The sequence below is a fragment of the Mustela nigripes genome, chromosome 14 (genome assembly GCF_022355385.1).
Source record: "Mustela nigripes isolate SB6536 chromosome 14, MUSNIG.SB6536, whole genome shotgun sequence".
NCBI classification, from domain to species: Eukaryota; Metazoa; Chordata; class Mammalia; order Carnivora; family Mustelidae; genus Mustela; species Mustela nigripes.
The window spans coordinates 8,614,190-8,632,639 of record NC_081570.1 but is presented as its reverse complement, the minus strand read 5'-3'; the positions used below and the strand labels follow the sequence as shown (position 1 = coordinate 8,632,639).

Below are 18,450 nucleotides of genomic sequence, written 5' to 3'. Positions count from 1 at the left end.
TCAATGACACTGAGGGACAGGGCTGATGAGGGCATAGTCAGAGGCCGGCGGGGGGATTCTGGTCCCAAGGGAGTGGCCAGGCTCTCAGCAAAGCTCAGCTGTGCTTTGGGGGAGCTTCCAGGGTCCGGACACAGCACGGGCCAGTCAGCCCCGTGACCCGGACTCCATCTCTCCCTACACATGGGCGGCAGGCAAGTAGGACCACGGGCGAACCCCAGCTCAGACCCGAAGCCAGAGCCAGGAGCCCGTGTGTGAAACAAACAGGAGGTTTATTTAGAAGCGGGAATGCTGTCCAGTATATACAGTACAAACTCTGTCTTGGGATCCACACAAACCTGGGAACTGAGGCCACATCCAGAAAGGGCCTCCTTGCAATTCAGAGCTGCCCTGGGAAAGAGCAGGGAGGCTGAGGTCGTCCCAGGACGGTCCACCAGGGGGCAGACACGCTCCATCACTGCCCGGCGTCCTGCACCGGCGGGGAGCCCGGCCAGTCCGGACTCCCAGGGAATGCGGATTTCGAGGAAGCTTTTACTTTCTCTTCATGGTAAAGGCTGGACTCTCCCACCCTCCAAAAGTTCAGCTGCCAAGTCCAAGTCCAATGGTCTTCTTCGGCAAGAGATCCAAGTACCTGAGACCCAACTGGCTTCTCCAGGAGTCCCCTGCTCCTTCCAGAATCCAGTGAGGGCCACAAGCCATGCTCTGTGGGACTCCGGGCATGGACTGGGGGGAGCAGATGGACTCTTCAATGGAGAAGAATGGTTTGACAAAATTACTGATTGCAGCTGCCTCGGGCAGGCCATTCAACCCCACAACATGGCTACACAGACCAGCCGCGCACGACAGACACACGGACACAAGGCTGGCTCTCAGCACCCTATGTCCACCTGAGATCACGGCAGGCACAATACCCAAGTGGTCCCGTGCTTTCCCTGGGGCCTGGGACTCCAGGAACAGCGAGGGGGGCCGAGGCGAAGAGGAGCCCCTCCTCGGGAGGCAGAGCAAGGGCCATGAGGTAGGAGGAGAGACGGCTGTGGGCCTCAGGCATCTCCAGGCCCTGAAATTCCCTGACCGGGGTGTGGCCTTGCACAAACTCAAAGTTTGGCTTTGTCCTTTCCTTGGCTTGTTGGCCTGCATGGCGCTTTTTTATTTTTTAATTGCCCCATGCTGAAGTTGGCAGATTTTCGGCTAGAAGTCTGCCATCTTGCCCCAGCTACAGGACTCACATAGCTTGGCTCTCGGGGGTTCTGATTCTCCCACCATCGTGCAAGAGGTGAAGCTGGCAGGAATGGATCTGGAGATGGTACCAGCGAATGTGGGGAGGTGGGGCGACCCCGGTCCCCTGCAGGTGCTGCCACCCCCTCCCTGCACAGGACCATCCGATCCATGACACACACCCCCGCACCGCCCGGCCCCCGCTGGAACCATCCTGTGGTCTCGGGACTCAAGGCCCAAGCACTGCTCCTTTTCCACGGCCCCTTCTCCGGGGACCACTCACGCAGCGTCCGTCTTCCCCGGTAGGCCACACTGGAAGGCAGGATGCTAGGGCCTCCCAGGGAGCCAGAGCTGGGCAGCACCCAGGGATCAGAAACAAAATGAGGGCTGCAGAAGCCCAACTCACAGAACCAGCTGGGGGGCAGCTCTCAGAGCGGCGGGGTCTGGCCCCAGGCTGGCCGGCACGTCCGTGTCCAGCGAGCCTTCTGAGAAGGACACACACCGCGACAGGAGCGGTTTTCCACAATTCTTCTGCCAGTAGACGAGAGGAATTCTGAGGCGGTGGTGGCCACTAAAGGAATTTGGCCCAGAAAGAGCTAGAGTCCTGCGGGGTGGGAGGCCCAGGAGGACCAGGGAAGAGCCCACCGTGGCTGAGACGTGACTCGCACCAGTCTGGCTAACTGGGCATCATCCCAGCGTCAGGCACGCCAAGGGGCAGTGGCTTGTCCTCTGGGCTCGCCAGCAGAGTCTCTGGGGCCCCCGGCTGGGACTGAAAAGGGCATTCTTCCTTGGAGAAGGGGACCTGCTCGTCATCTGGGGAAACGGAGGGGCTGGCGCCCACGTCCCCCTTCGTGTAACTGGCCTGTGAGGCGCACTGAGAGGCGTGGTCGGAGCTGCTGCACACATTCACGATGCAGGTGACGTTGACCTGGGTCCCGTGGCCACCGGAGGAAGTCTCTGCTGAACAGAAGACGGGGGAGGGGCGGTCAGTAGGGGGTTCCTGGAGTGGAGGAGGTCGGCCAGGCCCGTCTGCTGCCCAAGAGACACATTAAGACAAAAGGGTCAAGAAGAGCGCCGAGCCGGAGCCTAGAGGCCACGGTTCTAGCCCAGCTCTGCTGTGTAACCTCGGGCGAGTCGCTTAACCTTCATGTGTTCGTTTCCTCGTCTGTCAAATAATTTCCCACTCACATCAACCCCACAGATGGGAGGAGCCAGTTACATAAAGCCGGTGAAGGTTCTCGGAGCACAAAACACACACCCCGCAAAGAATTGGAGAAGCGAGCAGGGACCAGAAGCCAGGCGGAGTTCTCTTCCCGGACCTGCAGGAAGCCTTGGCAGTCCTGGCGGGACCAACCAGGGAAAGACCAGACTCCTCTGTCAGTGGCCCCTTATCTGCTGGCTGCCAAGTCCACATCAAAGGGTTTGGAAATTGCTCCCTTATGGAGATGCAACTTTGACCTTGACATTGCCTTTATTCCTAGCAGCTCCTGTTTCCTCCACATAGGGCTGCCTCTGTGATTTCATAGATCTGGGATTCCAGAATGGGGTGGGTGGTGGACTGTCCCCATCACTGAAGCCAGGAGGTCTGGGGCAGGTTCACGCGCACCTTCCTGCCCGGCCCTGTGGGCACCTGCGTTTCCTAACTCGGTGAGGGACGAGGGGCTAAGTATAAGGGGCTGGATGCGCGCAAGCCTCTCTAAGAGGGGGAGCTGCCCCTGCTGTCCTTGCGGGGACGTGCCAAGTAGCCAAGCATGCAGGGGAGGGCTGCAACTCCGGGGAAGCCTGAGAGCAGGATGGAGACAGCCAGCTGCTCTGCTCAGAACAGCCACAAAGAGGCCAAGCGAGGGAGGGCTGAACTCATTGGGCCGGAAGGAAATTTCCACCCTGGTGAATGAGACACTGCCGGGGCGGATGGGTGACCACGAAGGGGGCACAGCCACATGTTCCCACAGGAGAGGGAGGTGCTGGGGTGGGCGGAGAGAGGGGGAGAGCGAGGTGACACCAGAGAGCAGGGGTGGAGGGTAGAAGAGGTGGACGGCCGTGGTCAAGGATCCACGTGTGAGCCAAGGAGGAAGCCGCAGCAGGATGACCGTGGAGATGCGGCTAGGCAATCGGAAAGATGAATCCCAGAGATGGACAAAAACCACGAGTTTATATCTGGGGCTCCGTTTGCTCATTCAACGAAGGTTTAGGACCACAGGCTACGCCCCTTCCTGGGGGGGCTCTCAAGCTGGGGTGGGGCACCAGCAAGACATCAGAATGACTAGGGCAGCCTACGGCAGGGGGCACGGGTGGTGCCCCTCGGTGCGGGCGGCAGTCGGGGGCGGTGGGTGGCAGTCCTAGAACAGGTGACAGGGAGGAAAGATGGTGCAGCCCTGCCAAGGCGAGGCCATGCTCCTCTCCAGATGAGGAAACTGAGGCTCAGAAGGGTTAAGGAGTCTGTCAGTACAGTACATCCAAAGAAGGCCCAGGCTTTCTTGGGGGAGACCCCGGAAGGGCCTCCCTCCACTGTGGGCTCTGAAGCTTCTTGCCACGGGTGACCCCTGCCATGGACCAGGCCCAGGGCAAAATGCATTCTGTGTGGCTTCTCCAGAACCCACGAGGTCCCCGCAATCCTGAAGCCCCAGGCCCAAAGGGACTGGACAATGGGCCACAGTGAGTGGAGCCCTGAAGACACCCATTTCTTCATCTAGCTTTGCACCCCAGGACTCTGGAGCCTGAGTACCCAGGGGGTCTTCCTGGCTAGCTGTGTGCCCCTGAACAAATGCTTCAACCTCTCTGGGCCTCAATGTCCTCATCTGTAAAACATAATAGGTCTTAATATGAGCATATTTAATGTTATATAGTAACTTATATAATATACAAGAAACTATATAATATGTAACTATGTGATAATACATGTATAAAAATATTTAATTATATATAAATAAATATAAACTTATACACAAATATATAAATATTTAATTATTTATATTTAATTATAAATATTTAAATATATGTTTATTTATATATTATGACATATAGGAAAACTCCCTTCCTAGATATCAGGGACTCCAAGGACAAGCTGGGATTGTGTAGAAGGGAAGGTGTTCCTGGGGAAAGAAACCACACGGGCAAAGGTAGGCAAGATTTTCTGGGCTCAGAGAAATGAAAGAGGTCTGTGGCTCGTGTTGCACCCGAGGGAGACAAGGCTGGCGGGTGACAGAGAGCTGGAGGTGGGGGGTGGCAGGGAAGGAAGCCAGGTGGGTTCCCGCCTCTCACCTGAGCTGCCGGAGCCGGCCCGGGCCTCCCCGGACCCACTGGCCTTCTCGGCGCTTGGTGCCGGCGTCGGGGTCCTGGCGGGCGCCCCCCTGTCTGCGGTGCTGGCTGAGCTCTCCAGGGAGCTGCTGCTGGAGCTGGGGGCGGTGGTCAGCAGGTGCTGCTGTTCTGCGCCCTGGGCGCCTCGGGCGTCATCAGCCGGCAGGTGAGGCTGGAGGGGCGGGAGCGCAGAGCGCGGTCAGCCGGCTCCTCCTGCCCCTTCCTCCTTCTCACCCACCTGCCCCCCCCACCCCGTGAGGTCAGCGTTGCGGTTGATGCCGCGCCCCGGCCCACGCGGGCACGGTCCCCCCACACACGGCGCTTTCAGGACGGTGGGAATCTGCACGGTTTCTGTCACCAGCGCCTGGCTGGCCTCCGGGAGCGTGAGCCGAGGACGGTGGGCCCGTGCGGCCCTGTCCTCCGAGCTGTCGTGGAGGTGGGGCAAGCCTTTCACCCTCATTCTGCATCAGGGAAGCAGAGGCCCGGAGAAGGAGAGTGACTCTCCTAAGGTCACTCCAATGGCACGGAATGACGTGGCCCAGCCTAGCAGCCGAGAGCGCAGACTCGGGACAGACAAGAACACGTGGGTACAAATCATGGCTCCTTCACTTACTTAGCTGTGTGACCTGGACAAGTGCCCTAGCCCTTCTGTGCCTCCTTCTTTCGTATTATTGGGGGAGCATTAAAAACCTGGCTCCTAGGGTTGTTGCAAAGAGTAAACGGCTGACTACCTGCCACGTGCTCAGAACCATGCCTGGTCCACCGTGAAGGCCTGGGCCCGGGGTTCCTTACGTGAGGGCTCGGCACACTTACCACCACGAGCCGAATCTGGCCTGCTACTGTTTTTTGTACGTACAGGACACAAGCCAAGAAGGCGTCTTATATTTTTTAAATGGTTGGGGAAATGTTTAAATAATATTTTGTGACTTGCAAAATGTTCTGACGCGCAAGTGTTAGTGTCCATACACAGCCCCTTGCACTGGCTGACGTGTGTGGCTTTCCTCCTCCGGCGCCAGGCTTGAGTAGCTACGACAGAAACCGTACGATCCAGAAAGCCTGAAATATTTGCCATCTGGCCCCTTCATGGACAATGTCTGCTGGCCCTTGCGTTGGATCCATCAATGCGGTGTAGACAGCCCTAGCTTAAGACCCTCAGCCGTGGGGTGCCGGCAAGTCTTTCCAGATTCCGCTCCCCAAGCCTGCCCTGTGACTGCGCCTCCTACCTTCTTCCCACAGAAGAACACGAATGACACCAACCATAATAATAAAGTAGTAGCCAATATCTGAGGGCCATCCAGTGCCAAGGGGATGAAGTCCTTCCAAGACTCTATCTCGAAACTTCCAACTCTGCCAGTGTTGGCAGAGGAAGGACCCGAGGTCCAGACAGGTTGAGTTCTTTGTCCAACGCCACACAGTCAAGACATGGTCCAGGTGGGCTAAAACCATGACCCCTTTCCTGAGTGTCTGGGTTTTCGGCTCTGGAGGCTCAAGACAATGAGGTGCTATCCAGGCACCCCCGCGGGGAAGCACATCAGAGCCTGTGGCCGGTCCACACCCCCTGAACAGGCACACAAGCACTCCTTGCCTTGGGGTTCTTACTGATTGCTGGATCCCAGAAAAAAGGGAGACAGAAGGGCTCATGTTCTCATTTGCTGCCCTTGGCCCCTGGCCTGGCAGGATGCAAGGGTCCGGTCGGGATGGCAACCACGGCAAATGAAGGGCGGGGGGGGGGGGGGCGACCAGGAGGACAGAAGAGGAGGGGGGGTGGTGAGGGTCAAGACGGCAGGCCTCTGCTATAGGGATGGGGGTATGTCAGCCCCTGCTCCCCAGGAAAGGCTGGGACCCCTTGGCCTCATTCCTGCTCCCCGGGCTCCCCAGGGAGCAACAATTTCAAGTGTGCTCTGGGCAGCCCACTCACTCTAGCCAGCCCCCAGCCCCCAGCCCAGCCTACCAGGGCTACGGCCTCTCCCACAAATGAGCCTGCCCCAGCCCTCAATTCCCTGAGGCCGGCCCACTGTCATCAGACTGTAGGGTCTTTTTTATAAGCTATCCCTTGAGGACACGGAGTCCCAGAGAAGGAGAGTCCCCGGCTCCGTATCACAGGGCCGGTCTGGTCCGTGGCAGAGGCACAGAGAATCAGTGTAGCAGAGATGCTGCCTTCCTGGTTTACAGCCCCTGGCTTTGGAGGGATGGAGGGCATTTCAAGTGCAGGCTGAAGCTTGGCCCAGGTGGTCTGACTTAGGCCACTGGACAGCATTCTAACCCTGCTCCGACTTGGACGGGGAGGAGAAGGAGGGACCGGAGGGCCATCCAAATGTCACTTCTCACTACCTCACTACCTCCAGAGAAGGGACTTTTGGGGCCAGTACCCTGCTCCTCTGCTCGTGGCTAGGGCTGGAAAGAACAGGAACCCCCAAAGGTCACAGTCCGCGTCCTTCCCCGCAAGCCACAAGTAGCAAAGTTCAAGTAGGCTCTGAGCGGGGAAGATGGATCCTGAGTTCTACCGCTTGGGCCGGGCGGGGAGTACTGAGGAGGCTCGCTCAAAAACACAGGACTGCAGACAGCCCGCCCTGATCATGGCCCAGCCCCGCCATGGGCAGGACAGAGCCCCCAGCCAGGCCCTCCAGAGTCCCACGGCTTCCGTGTTTGCCTGTGCGAGCACGTGCTCGTGAGGCTCACATCTGAATGTACAGGTGTGGGGGTGGAGGGTGTGAAGGGTGCACACACACCTGTCTATGGGGGGGAGGGGTGCATATCTGTGAGTGGTAAGTTCATGTGCGTGCTGGGGCTGGTGAGGAGAGGCCCTCCTAGGCTGGTGTGCCAGGCCACTCTCATCAGCTGTGTGACCTTGGGAAAGTTCCTGAACTTCTCTGAGCCCAAATTTCCTAGGCAAGACACCTGGGGCAATAATCATTCTGCCTGGGTTGGAGCCTGGGCTGTAGCCTAGGCTGTGAGACTCAGCAATGCTCTGCTCCTCGCCTCACAAACATTCACTCTGCTGTGAAACGTGAGCCCTGCCAGGGCGCGTCTATGGGAGTGACTGTAGGTGAGCTCACACACGTGGATCTGCCGGCCTCTTCCGAACGGAGGGAAGCCACTGTCCCTCACGGAGCCTTGGTGTTACCCCTGCAGCAGGAGGGACAGGAGGCGCGGGGTCTCTGCACTTCCTACCCCAGCCCCCAAGCAGGGACAGCGGCCCACCGCCGAGGAAGAGCTGGGCACCGGCCAAGCGTGGGGGCACGGGTGGGAGAGGGGGCAGCAGAGGGCCCCGGCGGGGGTGAGGGGCAGGCCCACCCTAGGCGCGGGCAGAGGCCTGCGGATTCCCATGGAGCTTGCAAAACCCAGGCTCGGCCACTCACCCAGGTGTCTAACCTTACACGGGTCCCTGACCCTCCCTGGGTTCATCTCCTGAGCAGCAACACGCAATCGTGGTGGGGCTTCCCTCCCGGGGGATGCATGGGGGCACAGGCGAAGGGCCTGGCGGGGCTCCCGGGCTGCTTCCCCACTAAGTAGTGAGGAAGCTCTCGGGAGCCTGAACCCGGCCACAGTGGGAACGGTTGCAGTGTTGTGCGCAAACACCACCCATCAGAGTCGGGGTTTGTTGGGTTTTTTAGCAGCCCAGAGAGCCGGTTACCAGCACACCACTGGGCTCTTCGCTCAACCGCACTCAGCAAATAATCAAGTTATTCTCAGTGAACATGAAACTCAGGGAACGGAAAGGGGAAGTGGAGGCCACAGGGCCACGCCCAAGACACGTTTGCTGCCTCGACTGCTGGGAAACCCTTGGTGGGGACACGGGCTGCAGGAGCCGAGCGGCTGGCAGGAGCCGGGAGGGAGCCCTTGCTCTGCACCCTGCCAGGCAGCAGCTGTCAGTGCCCCTGAACCAAAACCAGAGGAGAGGAAGGCGTGGCCTTTGGGGGGGGGGTGGCGGCTGAGAAGCCCTGTGCATATCTAAGCCCCTACGTTTGTCTGCAGCAATACTGCAGAGCAGATGGGCCAGAGACACACTGCTGTGTGACCTTGGGCAAGTCACGTTCCCCTCTGCAATTCTTTTCCTGCCGGCAACTTCAGGAGCTGAGATCAGTCTCTGCTCCTTCCCAAGGCCAATTCCCTGTGTAAACCTCGTGCTCTGGGCCACCAAGGGTGGAGCATTTCCCTAGCATGGTGGTTCTGGATCAGGGGCAATTCTGGCCTCAAGGCGACACTTAAGCAATATCCGGAAACAATTTCAGCTGTCATTCCTGAGAAACAACCAGTGATATTGGTGAACAGCCCCCAGAGCAGAGGACAGCTTCCCCCTACCCCTCAAACCTCCTTGACAAAGACTTATCTGGCCCCAGATATTAAAATGGCTGAAGTTGAGAGACCTTGACCAAGCAAGACTGGGAACACAGAGGGAGCTCCTCAGACTCTATTTCCTCATCTGTAAAGTGGGTTAAAAAAACCTCCCCTGCCTACCAGGTGGAGGTCACAGCACACACTGCTCTGGCTCATCCGGCACCCGTTCCCAAGCCCTGTCCCTCCCCTCCTCCCCCACAGAGGCTGGGAACAGCCAGGGGTGGTCCCACGGCAGGGCTCTGGCCAATAAGAAAAGAGAAGCCCACCCAGGGCTCCGGGGACAGTTCCTGACCTCCTGACCACTGCTGGCCTGGCCACGTTCCCCACTTCTTTCTGCCTCAGACCTGAAGGTCACATCCAGAGTGGGGCCCGCGATCTCACAAGGTAAGGCCACAAGCAAGAGAACAGAAGCCGACACGTGGAAGGGGGCAGAGCCGGGGGTCCTGCGGGCCTCACAGAAGGATGCACCTGAATGGTGCCAGCAGCTGACAGCCCCTCGACTCTCTGGGACGTGAAAAAGACAAACCCCCTTTGCTTTAAGTCACTTGCAACTGAACGTCTTCCTGAGGAGAAACCGATGAGCTACCCTGCCAGTGTTCTAGCAAAATCCTCACAGACCTCACTTTAGAAAAAAAGATCGAAGGCGAGCTGCTTTGGTCAGAACAGAGCGCAGGACGCAGGGCCCCAACCCCAACCCTCCACCCCGGAGACGACCCCCTGCCGGGCCCAGTCTGGAAGGCCAGGGCACCCCCATGAAGGAGATGTCTGTGAGGCCTCAGGGAGACGCTGAGAACTGCTGCCCCCAAGCGAGCCGCACAGCCCTTGCATGGGGCTGAGCAGACACTGTCCCCTTCCAAAGAGGAGGAGACAAAGGTCATGAGGAATGTCACATCTGGCCAGCCTCACAACAGGGGTCGGCGACCAGGTGCGCGACGACACCAATGACCCCCTGCTCTCTGATGGGGCACTTCGCACGCACACTCTCGTTTAGCCCAGGAAGGGCTGCCTAACCCCCAAGGACACACTGGCTGGCCTTTCCTCGGCCCCTCAGGGCTGCACACCGCCTCACACCAGACGGACCAGCCGACCTTCAGAACTCACGACTTCCCGTGGGAACAACACAGCCCACCAGGAGGGAGACCAGGGGAGGAGGGGAGAGGCAGAGGGACACTTACCACATTGGCTTCTCCTTGTAGGCAGAAGGGCCTCTCTGTAAAGAAGAGAGAGGGGACAAGTCAGAGACAGCGGCTTCCTCAGGCCACACCTGCTCTAACGAGGAGGGCAGCATGGGGCCCAAGTAGAACCGTTCAGAGTAGGCCCAGCCCCGGGCAGCAGCAATCACCCACCAGACAAGGTACACAGAAGCCCCCGCCCCAGCTCCCCAGCTGACCCCACCCCCCTCCACCACGCCCAGCTGTTCTCCAGCGGCCCCATCTTTGCTCACACCACGCCCTCTCCTAAGTGTGCCTTCTCTGTCCTGCACACGTCTTCCCACGGAAATGTGACCCAGCCCCGATACCACCTACTCCAGAAGGCCAGGAGAGATCCCCCAGGACTTCCAGACAAGAATCCCCGACAGCTACCCCCTTGCATACCCAGACGGCATCCTGCCTCCTAGTAGGTAAGTGAAGGCAAAGCCTTTTGCCCGCCTCTGGGCTCCCGCGGGACCAGGACTGCCGTGTCCAGGTGTGTTTGACCCACACGGCTGCGCCCAGTGCTGGACTCACGGGAGGAGCCCCAGGAAAGCTTCCGAGCAAATGGATGAACATATGAAAAAGGAAGGCATGAAAACCTACTCTTTTTCTGGGTCACGATGACACAGTTCACCAGCCCTATCATCAGCAGAACCAAGGCTGTCACGCCGACGATGAGTCCTAGAAAGAAAAAGAGAAGCTCGAGGTAGCTGCAGAAAGCAAACTCAAACGCACCAGGGCCCAAGCAGCCAAGTCCATGACCGAAGATGTCTGGGATGCCACAGGGGGGTAAGCCCAGGCTGGGGTCTCTCAAATTCCATTATAAGACAACAAGCCAAAAACTTCATACGAAACGAAATGTGTCTATTGGCCGCATCGAGTGCCCGGGGCACCACTTTGAGATCCATGGCCTGCTGGAGTCCTAACCCCAGAAGGGAAACCTGTGAAGTGACCTGGCCCAGCCCACCAGCTAATGAGTTCATTAGAAACGGCAACCAGGAGACCATCTCATCTCCCCTTGCAGATAAAACACTGACACCCTCCCCACCCCCACCAGCTGTCCTCAGTGACAGCACCAGGTCTTGGCAGAAGACAGGTCTCACCAGCACCCACCTCCTGGGACAGAGGACAGGGTCCAGCCTGCAGAGGGCACTCGGTAAGACTCTGAGATAGTAGAGCAGCTGAACAAGCCCTCCTGGGACTTACCAATTGGAAGAGAGATGTTGCCTGTGCTGAGCCCTTCGGTGGGGGGGCTCGGAACCATCGGCAACAGAACGAAGGTGCTAGGAGCCATGCTGGGCCCTGGAGCTGGCTCCATGCGCTGGGATCGTGTGGGCCCTGGCTGGGACATGGAGGCCGGGGGTATGGCCATTCCCAGGCTGGGGGGCACGGAGGTGCACACTGCGTCCATGCTGGCATTGCCCGGGATGGCCACGGAGCTACAGCTGGGGGAGGAGGAGGTTTGCTTAGGCGACAACAGAGGCCAGAAGGTCTCAGCATGGCTGGGCCCGCTCACGGGAGACAGACCAGCAGGCAAGGAGTCCCAGCAGCCAGGATGCAGGAGACAGTACTGGTGCCACCCCGCCCCTTCTGTCCCTCCCACCCCCGCCCTGCCCCAGGCTGCCCCATGCCCCCCACCATGTGCTGACTTCCAGGCCAAGGCTACTGTACACCTGCTGGCTGAGCTAGGACCCGCCCACCAGCCCACTATGGGTTGAGCCATCCCGGATGAGAATAAGGCTCCCCAGTGCTTTGACCCCAGGCAGTGAATTGGGGGGGGGGGTATTTCAGGACCCACGCCAGGGCTGCTCTCTGCGCTAGACCACACGGTCCCCCTGGGGCCGCCCTCTCTGCTCCTGCAGAACCGGGCGACTCAGCCACTCACATCTGGTGGGGCTTGCAAGTGTCCGTGGATGATGTCGTGTTGGAGAAGGTCCCGGGGGCACAGGGAGTGCACACCACGTCTGAAGTGTCAGTTCCTTCAGGGAAAGATCGGAACCCTCACCAACCCAGACTCTCAGTAGAACGAGTGGGCCTCAGCACGGGCGCTCTGGGAGAAGTCTGAGGGGCCTACGGACCTCGGTCTGCACCTCTGCCTCTTGAAACACACACGTGAGCATGTACGTGCGTGCGCACACACAGAGCTGATCCCATTCTGGACCCCCCCCAAGGCTGAGCACACAGTAGGTCCCTAATCCTGCGTGCTGGAGGAAAGAACGCGAGGGGGAGGGCTGGACAGCTGGCTGGGTAGCCAGCACCTGGCCACCACTGCCCATGATCCCAGGGCTGTCACGCTGACACCCACGCAGGAGAGGCCCCGGGGGACCCTGAGGACTGCTGGCCCTGCCCCCATACCTGGTTTGTCCACGCCGAAGCCCGGGCGGCACCTGCTCAGGGTTGCACACAGCCGGCACCCTTCCTGCCTCGGCAGCGTGCAGTACGAGCCTGGTCTGCAGGTGCAGATCCGGTTCTGCTCCCGAGTGCAGGCCTGGGTCTCCACTTGGTCTGCAAGAGCCAGAAGGCCACCCAGGGTCATCCCTGCCTCCACCGGCCCCACCCACCACGTGCCCACTCCACCCACCCACCCCCCTAGCTGGGCCCTGGAGAGCTCTGCTCCCTGACAGGCTGGCGCAGTACCTCCCCCCCACCAATCCACAGCAGGGGCGGAGAGAACACCAGCTGTGCAGTCCCAACACCTGCGGTCTCTCTCCATCTCCATCTCCATGAGCAAGTGCACCTGCTCTCCAGGGCATGGCTTCCTCAGCTCTAAAATGGGCACAGTTCTCTCCCTGCTACCCTCGGCCTCTCTGCCCATGGGGCTGTTGGACAGGATAGGGTGAGACAGAGGGTGAAAATGCCCTGGAGGGGGATGCCTGGATGCCTCAGACAGTCAGCTCAGATCGTGATCCCAGGGTCCTGGGATCAAGCCCCACATCAGGCTCCCTGCTCAGCAGGGAGTCTGCTTCTCCCTCTCCCTCTGTCTCTTCCCCCCGCTTGCTCCCTATCTCTCAAATAAATAAATCTTAAAAAAGAGAGAAAAAGAAAATGCCATTGGTGAACAGGGAAGGGCTGTCCGCTTACAACCTCATGCTCTGGGGCACGAAGACAGCTGGCCTGGGGGAATCCTAGCCAGCGTTCAGCCGCAGGGGCTGGGCTGCACAGCAGCCAGGGGAAGGTTCCAGGGCTCAGCCCGCTCTCTGCGCCCACTCACCGGCGCTGCAGCGGGAGTTACAGCTCAAGCACTCGGGAACCCAGTTCCAGAGCTGGGTGTATGTGCTGTCCTCGCAGCGGGCACACACGGTATCTGAGGTATTGGTGCAGAACGATCGTACATGGAAGCCTGAGGAAGCAAGGGCCAGAGGTCAGTGGCTCATCCACCCCCCACCCCGCCCTGAACCCCAGCATCCTGAAGCCTGGGTGAGGAGGCTCTTTGAAAGCGTTCCTGTCCTTCACTGACTCATCTCACATCTTGGGGGCCCCAGCTGCCCCTCCATGGCCAAAGCCCTGATGCTCATAAAATGCCTTTTCCTCTGCTCTTTCCAGATGGCTGGGATTCCACCATTGGAACTGTCTATGGCTAGTCAATCACACTTTAGTGAGAAAAGCTTTACTAGCTCCTTTCTTCTTTATCATTGGCTAAAATTCTCCACCTGTGGGTGTGAACTACAACGACTAATGGGAACGCAGTCCCTGGTTTCCCATCGACGATGAGGGCATGGGTCTCTTGTGGGCCTGGACAGAAGGCATGCCAGGAGATGGGAGAACACCAGAGCAAAGCTTTAAGTTTCTCTCTTGAGCCTGGAGCACTCTCCTGCCACATTCACTGTTGTGCTAATCCAGTAACTTCTTACCTTAACCCTGCCAGTTAACAGGAAAAGGAGTCACTTGTGAGGTCTCTTCAATTGGCCATGGGCAATGACAGGTACACATACACCTGCCCACACCTCAGGCAATGGCTCAAGGGCCCTCCAATGGCTTCCTAGCTTCTGAATCTAAACTCTTACTGTGGCCCCTGCTAACTTACTGTCTCTGGGCCACACATTGGCCTCACTGTTCCTCAAGTTCCCCAAACAGGCTCCCACCTCAGGGCCTTTGCACTTGCTGCTTCTCCAACCTGGCAGGCTGCTCCCTGTGTATCTGTATGACCTACTCTCTCACCTCCTGCATGTCTCCACCCAAGGGTTGGCTCTTCAGAAAGGCCCTCCCTGACCACCCTGTACCAAAAAGCATGTCCTCCTTCATCAGGCTTTACCCTACCCTGTTTTTTTCACAGCATTCACTCTGGGTAGGACCACACATCTATTTCCTCTGTTGGCTTCTCTGTCTGTGCCTCTATTAGATGCAAAATCCATGAGTGTCAGGATTTGGTCTGCTCTGCTCTCTGCTGGACTCCCAACACTCCCAACAGTGCCTGGCACTTAGACGGTGCTTCATAAATGGCACAGGAATGTGGGTATCAGTGAACGACTAGACGGAAGACACCTACTCAGCTCTCCCAGCTGGGGTCAGGCTTCAGGCCCACCATCTACGAAATGGGTAAGCTCGCATCGATTCGGTCAGATATGTGCTGAGCACCCACTATGTGCCAGGCGCTGGGGAGTCCGTGGAGAACAAGCCCACAGGCCCCTGTCCCAGGGGAGGACGCCGTGGAGGTGACAAAAGAGGAACCAAGCCATGACTGCTAGCTGAAGAGCTGCTGCTATGGGGGATGCCCGGGGGCCCGTGGGAGCTTATGGGAGGGGCCGGATCCAACCAGGCAGTGTGGGCAAGCTTCCTGGAGGAAGATACATCTAAGCTGAGGTCTACAGGAAAAGCAGGAGTTCACCTGGGGAAAGGAGTTGGGAGTTAGGCCAGGAAGAGGGAACAGAATGTGCCAAGGCCCTGAAGCAAGAGGCAGCAAGGGACCATCTCATGGCACTAAAAGGAATTCAGCTCAAACGGTCAGTTAGGACCCTACCCCGCTCCCTGCAAGGCACCGGTCCCCAGGGCCCCAGGTGTCCAGGAGTCAGGGCCCCAGGCTGCCCTCACCCGGCGCACACTTGCTGCAGCACATCTGGACCCTCTTGTTGAAGTACTCTCTGTGCCGGCAGGTGCTTCCAGGCCCTGGAGCATAGGGGAGCGATGGCACCTGGAGGGAGAAGGGAAGGACGGCCATCAGACAGCCACCCCTGGATCCTGTCACCCTAACACCACAGGATGGAGGTCCTGGGGCCTGTGAGCCTTTGGCCTTCTCCCTGTTGGGGCTCTCCTGATGTGGAGACATCTCCCGTGGAGGGTTAGGTAGACAGGAGATTCCCCACCTTCTTTCCCTGCCTCTTCTCCCCGCCTCACAGTCACACATGCATGTCCGCTGGTGAAGGCACCGAGCCAGATGGCCGGAGCATGGGGCTAGCTCTGGGCCAAGCACAAGGCTGCCCAGAAGGCAGCAGCTTCAGTCACAGAGGACCACGGTGCCTAGCACAAAGTGGCTCTCTGCCTAGGATGCCTCCTTCTCCCTCCTCCACCTGGGAATCACCCCCTTGGTGCTTCCAGCTGAGTGCTGCCTCCTCTGGGAAGCCCTCCCTGACTCCTCCAAGCTGTGGCAGGTTCCTCCCCACTCTGGGCTCTCTCTGAACACTGGATACAGCCGCTTCAGACAATCAGCTCATTATGCTGAAGTGGGGTGGGGGGTGCGCATGCACCAGCACACGTGTGCACACGTACATGCACGTGTACACACATACACGCACGCACCACAAACATCTGTGACGCAGGAGCAGAAACAACGGCCTCATCCTCTCTAGACCCTGACACAGGGCCCACACAGAATCGGGGCTCCGTAGATGAATGCTGGTCGATGACGACAATGACGACAGTGACCATGCCCTTAGCACTTACGGGAGCGCCAGGTGCTGACCCAAGGGCTCCAGGTGCTCCAGGCAGCGGATGCCACTGCACGCCCCTGAGGTCCCCTTGTGGCAGGAGAGCGTCCAGCCCCAGCCGCCCATGCTGCCCAGGAAGGGCCCCGGCATCCCTGAGGGACCGACACTGTACAGTTTACGCCCCAGAGACACCCCCCGACCCCGGGAGTCATGCCTGCCAGAGCCTGTGCCGGGCCCTGCAGGGAGGGGGAGCGAGCTGGCAGGGACTGCCACACCCACCCTGACCACCCATGGCTTGGGGCCAACGGCTGGAAGTCTTGGGGCACGTGGAGATGACCCCCAGGACAGGGGATCCCTGTGACACAGCGATCTGTGTCTCTTCCTGCCCGCACGCCTTGGCCCAAACGGCCTCCTCCTCCCGGAACAGCTTCACGTTTCCTCGGACAAAACTCCATGTATCTCTTCTGCCGGCAGCACCCCTTGAAGGCTTCCCAGCCCACACCCCACCCTGAATCATCACTCAGACCCAGAATCCCGGCCTCCTCCTCCAGGGCTCCTGTCACCCGGGGCTGTGCCCCCACTAGCTGGGAGTCCTCTGAGCCTGCGGGTTGGGCGTAGCTTGGTTATTACCCCGAAGCCTGGCCCGTAGCAGGTGTTCAGGGCTCACTACCCTAAGCAGTGGGCTTCATTACAAGGTCATTCTGCAAGGGGTCCAATCCTGCCCCAGGCCACACTGGCCTGGCCCTGCAGCCTACCTTCCATCCCGGAGCCAGGGCCGAACCCCCTCCAGTGAGGCTGAAAGACACAGGGGGCTCGCAAGGGAAGTGGGAACCATTCCGCACAACACAGAGCCTACAAATGTAACCTCCATCCCCACCGGGACTACAAGCTTGCACGCCCATGGCTGCCTGCGTGTGTGTGTGTGTGTGTGTGCGTGCGCGTGCACGCACGCGCGCACACACACACACACACACACACATACACACAATCCCAGTCCTTCTTCCTTCCCCATCTGGTCCTAGAGCCGGCTGGACAAAAGGGGAAGGAAGCAAGTCCTTTATCAGGGCTCCTCATGGTTGGGGTGAGGCTCACTGTCAGCGTCTGAAACACCTGCACCAACGATGTTCCTAATGACCCGCACCCCAACAGATGGGGCAGAAGCTCAGGGAGTGGGCCCAGAAGCTGTCCACTACAGGAAGAAAGGAAGAAAAAGAGCCTCCACCCCCACGGGATTCTGATGCCTCACTGCTGAACATACCCGACTCCCTGGCACCCAGGCATGGAGCGAGATGACCTATGGGGGGGTGGGGGAGTACAGACAGGAGACCCAGAGACCAAAGGCCAGGGGAGCCCTGAGCCCGAGAAATCATACTTTCTGCAGCCCCCTTTCTATACATGCTTCAACTGCACACCAACCGCAGTGGGGGGCCTGATTGTCCCCAGACGGGCTTCCCTGCAGGCTGTGGCTATGCGGCTTCCCGAAGGGAAGGGGCTGTGTCTCTCCCTCCAGCTGAGCACCCCAGAGGCAGCTGCCTGTCCCCAGAGAGCAGGGAGGGCTCTACCTCCTTCTCTTGCAGACCCCTTCCAGGCCACCTGACCCATCACGCTGTGGGCTTCATCACCACCAGACCCTGGGCAGTACCTAGGGAGGCCCCTCACTCGCATGCGGCCGAGAAGCACCAGGCCGGTGCAGCTCCAACGGGCAGAGAGAAACCCTCACCCTCAGAGCAGCTCCTGGGGTGCAGTCCCAGGAGGCCTGCCCTGGCCGGGGTAGGGGGAGGATTTCCTGTCAGGGTCCAAAAGGCCTGATGGGAAAGGGCCCTGCCCTGGCCAAGTCCATGTTCTCTCTCCACCCACAGGCCAAGGGTTCCTGGACAAAGGCAGGCAGCAGGACCCCCACAGTCCGCCCCCTCACACAGCCTCCCCAGGCCACTGCCCTGAGCTCTCCCCTCCAGGGCCTTTTCCAGTCACAGTCTCGTTAAGCCCTTCCCTATACTTCCTCCTGCTGCTGCTCTGTGTGATCCCAGAGCCCAGGGGCTGGCAGCGGGCAGGGGGGGTCAGCCCTCCCTTGAGCAATCTCCAGGCGTGTTTATCCACTCGGACAGGAGAAAAAAAACCACCAGCCACAGCCTTGTCATGGCTCAACAATGAGGAACAGAAAGCCCCTCTGCAGAGTGGGACAAAAGGTCACTCACTCCCTCTACTGTGGAGCTCCCCAGAGCAGAGGCCCTGCTGGTCCACAGCCCCAGGAGCCGCATGGGCCAGGGGTCTCCGGATGTCCCCCAAACGGGGCAAACGGGCTCCGGGGAATGCAGGGCTATGGAAGCTTCTAGATCCTTTGGCTGCTGTTGGGGAGGCTCAGACCCACATATCACCCACCCACGAGGGAGCTCTGACTGACATTTTAAAATGAGGAAATAAGTTGGATAGAACTTAATTTACTCAGCAGTTTAGCAATCTTCCAAAATGCAAGGTTCCCAGGTAAAAATCTGAAAAACACTGATGACGCTGAACCACTCCTTGAACGGGGGCGGGGGGGGGGGGGGGAA

The 18,450-nt window shown here is 59.2% G+C and overlaps 1 protein-coding gene across 2 annotated transcripts in view; it reads right to left on the bottom strand.

Moving 5' to 3' along the window:
- Positions 1-250: 250 nt before the first annotated feature.
- Positions 251-18,450, bottom strand: part of TNFRSF1B (TNF receptor superfamily member 1B) — a 33,324-nt gene continuing 15,124 nt past the window's right edge. Inside the window, exons 2-10 of one of the 2 annotated variants that reach the window (XM_059375706.1) lie at positions 15,069-15,168; positions 13,252-13,380; positions 12,396-12,545; positions 11,926-12,019; positions 11,247-11,485; positions 10,644-10,721; positions 10,023-10,057; positions 4,474-4,681; positions 251-2,169 (exon numbers count right to left, since the gene is read on the bottom strand). In XM_059375706.1, coding sequence (XP_059231689.1) covers positions 1,889-2,169; positions 4,474-4,681; positions 10,023-10,057; positions 10,644-10,721; positions 11,247-11,485; positions 11,926-12,019; positions 12,396-12,545; positions 13,252-13,380; positions 15,069-15,168 — 1,314 coding nt within the window. In that variant the 3' untranslated portion in view covers positions 251-1,888. Of the gene's footprint in view, positions 2,173-4,473; positions 4,682-10,022; positions 10,058-10,643; positions 10,722-11,246; positions 11,486-11,925; positions 12,020-12,395; positions 12,546-13,251; positions 13,381-15,068; positions 15,169-18,450 lie in introns of both variants that reach the window. The other variant, XM_059375705.1, reaches the window with a different exon arrangement.